The sequence below is a fragment of the Gavialis gangeticus genome, unplaced genomic scaffold (assembly GCF_001723915.1).
Source record: "Gavialis gangeticus isolate Ggan-Ray unplaced genomic scaffold, GavGan_comp1, whole genome shotgun sequence".
In the NCBI taxonomy this organism is placed as follows: domain Eukaryota; kingdom Metazoa; phylum Chordata; order Crocodylia; family Gavialidae; genus Gavialis; species Gavialis gangeticus.
In genome coordinates this window covers 33,745,674-33,749,326 of record NW_017728996.1, presented here as the reverse complement: position 1 = coordinate 33,749,326, position 3,653 = coordinate 33,745,674, and the positions used below count along the sequence as shown (strand labels likewise).

At 38.8% G+C, this 3,653-nt stretch overlaps 1 protein-coding gene across 1 annotated transcript in view; it reads right to left on the bottom strand.

Annotated features, from left to right (window-relative positions):
• The window catches only part of LOC109288320 (myocardial zonula adherens protein-like), a 114,671-nt gene extending 111,239 nt beyond the window's left edge, over window positions 1-3,432 (bottom strand). The window contains exons 1-2 of the mRNA XM_019503828.1: window positions 3,355-3,432; window positions 1,817-1,906 (exon numbers count right to left, since the gene is read on the bottom strand). Of these exons, the coding sequence (XP_019359373.1) occupies window positions 1,817-1,906; window positions 3,355-3,432 (168 nt within the window). The remainder of the gene's footprint in view (window positions 1-1,816; window positions 1,907-3,354) is intronic.
• Between the last annotated feature and the right edge of the window lie 221 nt (window positions 3,433-3,653).

Here is a 3,653-nt window from a genome sequence, read left to right as displayed (position 1 = left end):
TATTCTCGTCTGCCCACCCCTGTAACCTGTCCAGGTCCGATTGCAGCCTATTCCTCCCTTTTAGCGTGCCCACTTCCCCCCACAGACTTACCAGCTGAGCACTCACTACACATGCCAGAAGAAGAAATCTCAAGATTTGAGGGTTCTATCCCAAGATCATGAGTTAATTTGACTTGGAAATTGCAAGTTTCAAGTTTTTTTTTCACAAGAGTTGGCATTACTTTATATATAAACACAACTGTTTTGCTTTCTCCATTCTACAAAGTGCTCTACTTGATTTATAAGGAGGAAATCTACCCTGCCTTCTGCCCATAAAATTTCTTGCCTTGACTTGTGTTAAAAGAAAAAACATCCAATTTCCTTCCTCTAAACCCAGGAGTTTGAGGTAAAAAGGGCTCAGTAGTAACAAGAACTACTGCAGCCCTACCTCTTTTACATTTTTTTCCATCATTCTTTCCTGCACAGTACAGGATGAGTGAGCTCAAGTCAATATCTACCCTCCTCAAAACAAACTAAAACTATGCGTATTGTGGGTATACCTTACTTTCATTACTTTAATCTGGTCCAAATACTTTCAGCTATCAGATATACCTGGGGAACAGTTTTAAAGTGACCAAGTCTTCTCCAAGCTACAACTAAACATTTCTGGAAGACTATATTTGTCCTTCATGCGAGGTCTGATTCTAACTGACCCCATAGTCCCTTTACACCAATCTGGCAGCATAATTTAAATACTTTAAGGTCCTTTTACACAGCTAGAATAGTACAGAGGCACTTTGGTGGAGATGGGACTGCAGCCCTTTAACTTTCCGAAATGGGGATTTGATAAAGCACATAACTTAGACAATTAAAATAAAATAAGTTTGGATATGTGGAAAATGTGTGTCTCTTATTGGTTCCTTTGGTTTAAGAGATAGTACAAAGGAGTTGCCATTCTGAAGCAATCCTATTGCTACATAACAGTTCAGGTTTCATCTTGGTGCGCTCAGCCATTTTTGGATGAGTTTGGTTTATTAAAGCACACATGTGGTTAAGTGTCAGAAAGGACACATCTGCATTTTTAAAACCTTTCAGACAAGTTAAAAATATTGTAGTGCAGTGAAAAGCATTTAGGAGCTCAGTCCTTCATCCCTGAAGTCACAGAAATGTTTGGTTCTGTGTAAAGAGAACTAGGACCCTTGCCCTGCCCTACCACCATTTTATTTCCAGAGAAACCTTGATTTTCTTTTTTTGTATTTTCCCCATCAGCAGTAAGTTTGCCTCTACTGTGTAATACAGTGAACAACTTATCACTCTAACGTTTTCTCTTCCCCCTCCCCCTGACAAGTCATAGGCAGGCCAGCTCTCATACATATTTTTAAGGTTCAAATCTTGTCCATCTGTTTGAGACTTCACAATTGCATACATGTCAATGCGACTCTTCATGTGCTTAAGTCCTGGAAGTAGCCAGCTCTGAGGTTATAAACACAGAGCCCTGTTTGACATGCATATGGGGCCCTGCAGGGCCTCTGGCTACTGCTGCAACTAATATTAAAAACTAAGAAACAAGCAAACAAAAACAAACTCATAATACCTCACCTGCCCACCACCTACAAATTCCTGGGCTGCAAACATACTCCCACCCTTCTTCCTCCATGCTCAGTTTTGTTGTCACCAACTTCAGTGCCACAATTGAATAATCAGTTTTCTGGTTTAAATTATAAGCCTGCTATAATTCACATCAATTTAAATTCTCCTTCTTTGGAGGGGTGAAATACATCCACAATATTTACCACTTGTTAAGTTTAGATGCAAGGACTAAATATAATGCACTTACTTTTTTTGTATTTGAAGTTTTCTTTGCACTTTGATCAGAAAGTGAGGCTTCATCAGGTGGCAGAGTCAAGCGCAATCTACACACATTGCCCTAGAATAGAAAAAAAGTTTGCTTTTATTTTTAGCAATGTTAAGGAAGGTCATTTTAATAATCTGCTCTATAAATCATGCACTAGCATCTGAGTTTTCATCCATCTCAAACAACGGGAAAATTACTTTCTAATGGCTGGGTTCTTTAGCTGACACAAAATAAGACAAGGACAATATTAAACATATGAAATACATTATTTGAAATTTTGGGGCTGTTCTTATAAGTAGCAATCATGAAAATAGTTCTCTTAACTTTCTCAACTATGTTTGCAGTTGGTACAAGTTTGATCTTTAAAATGGGAGGCAACATAGAGAATATCAAATACATTCTAGAATGAATCCTGCTTTTTGTGTCCAGTCCAATGGATATCATTAGCAGCTGTAAGAAGACAACAGAAAATACGGCGAGTGAAGCTGATGGGGGAGACTTTGCCCTGGGTCCCCACTGAAAACCTGTTGCCCCTGGGTAATCCCACGCTGTAGCAGGTAACACTGCCTAGCCTCCCACCCTTCTTCTCCTGCACTCAAGCACAACCTCTTCCCCATCTCCCCACTGTGGCCAGGATGCACAAAAAACTAGCTATACTTCTGGAACAATGGTTCTCCAACAGGATGCCACCAAATTCAGAAAAGTTATGGAGGGCTGAGAACCACTTTTATGAACTAACTCATTTCAGAGATGCATGAGCAGGCTACAGCTTACTTCATCAGATGTCATGAAAGCAGGCTGTAGCCTATGAAAGCTCATGCATCTCTGAACAATTTAGTCTATAAAGTGCCAGCATGCCCTGCCCTCTGCCAAACAGATATTTGTTAGGGGCAAAAGCCTTGCTGAGATGAGGGAAGAAATGAAAATTAAACAGGTAAGAAAAAAAAAAAGGATGAGATAAATATAGTATTAATCAGACTGTGGGCTGATGAACTCTGAAGTCAAGGGGTGTGTTAGCTTTGTGTATAGTTATTAACTTGTAAACAGGAAAAGCCTCCTTTGCCATTATAACAGGCAAAAGGAAGCATCTGGAATTCTTTTCTCATGTAAATTACAGACAGCACCTAATCACTGTTGAGTCTGTATACCGTCAAGTTTGAATTCATCATTAAAAAAAAAAAAAAAATTACTGGTTATAGTAAATTCTACTGAAAATTTTGAAATTAAAACTTGTTTCCCTTCTAAATTTTACTTCCTACATCACAGTCACTTCTTACAGAAAAAGATTTGATAACAGAGCCTGGATTAATGGCATTAACCAAAATACAGGCTTGGCAAATATATCTAAAGAAAAAAGTATACTGAACTCTAGCCTCATTAACTTGCATAGCTTTTCTTTGTACTATTTGTGTGGATTACAGTGTCTCAGAGTTTTCTAATGGGCTAGGACTCCCACTGTGCTAATCACAGATATAACACAGAACAAGATAGATTGTTAGCTCTATGGGAGAGGGACTGACATCAGAGATGGAAACAGATGGGTTGCCTATACTGATCATGATAGCAGCGTTTTCAGTATACTTTGGCCCAACCACCATTGAGGTTTTTTGTAGGCATAACAAAGGAAAAGTTTAATGAAGGGATAATAAAGTAAAGTAGCATTGTGGATATTTAAAAAGGTTCTCCCATGCATGTAGGACAGCTGAGAAAGCACAAAAGTGCCTTTTTTTTAATGAAATGTTGAGGAAGGCAACATGCAAGTGGAAGTCACATCTTGATAGTGAATGAGAGGCAAATTTTGAAAGCAGACAAGCTAGCT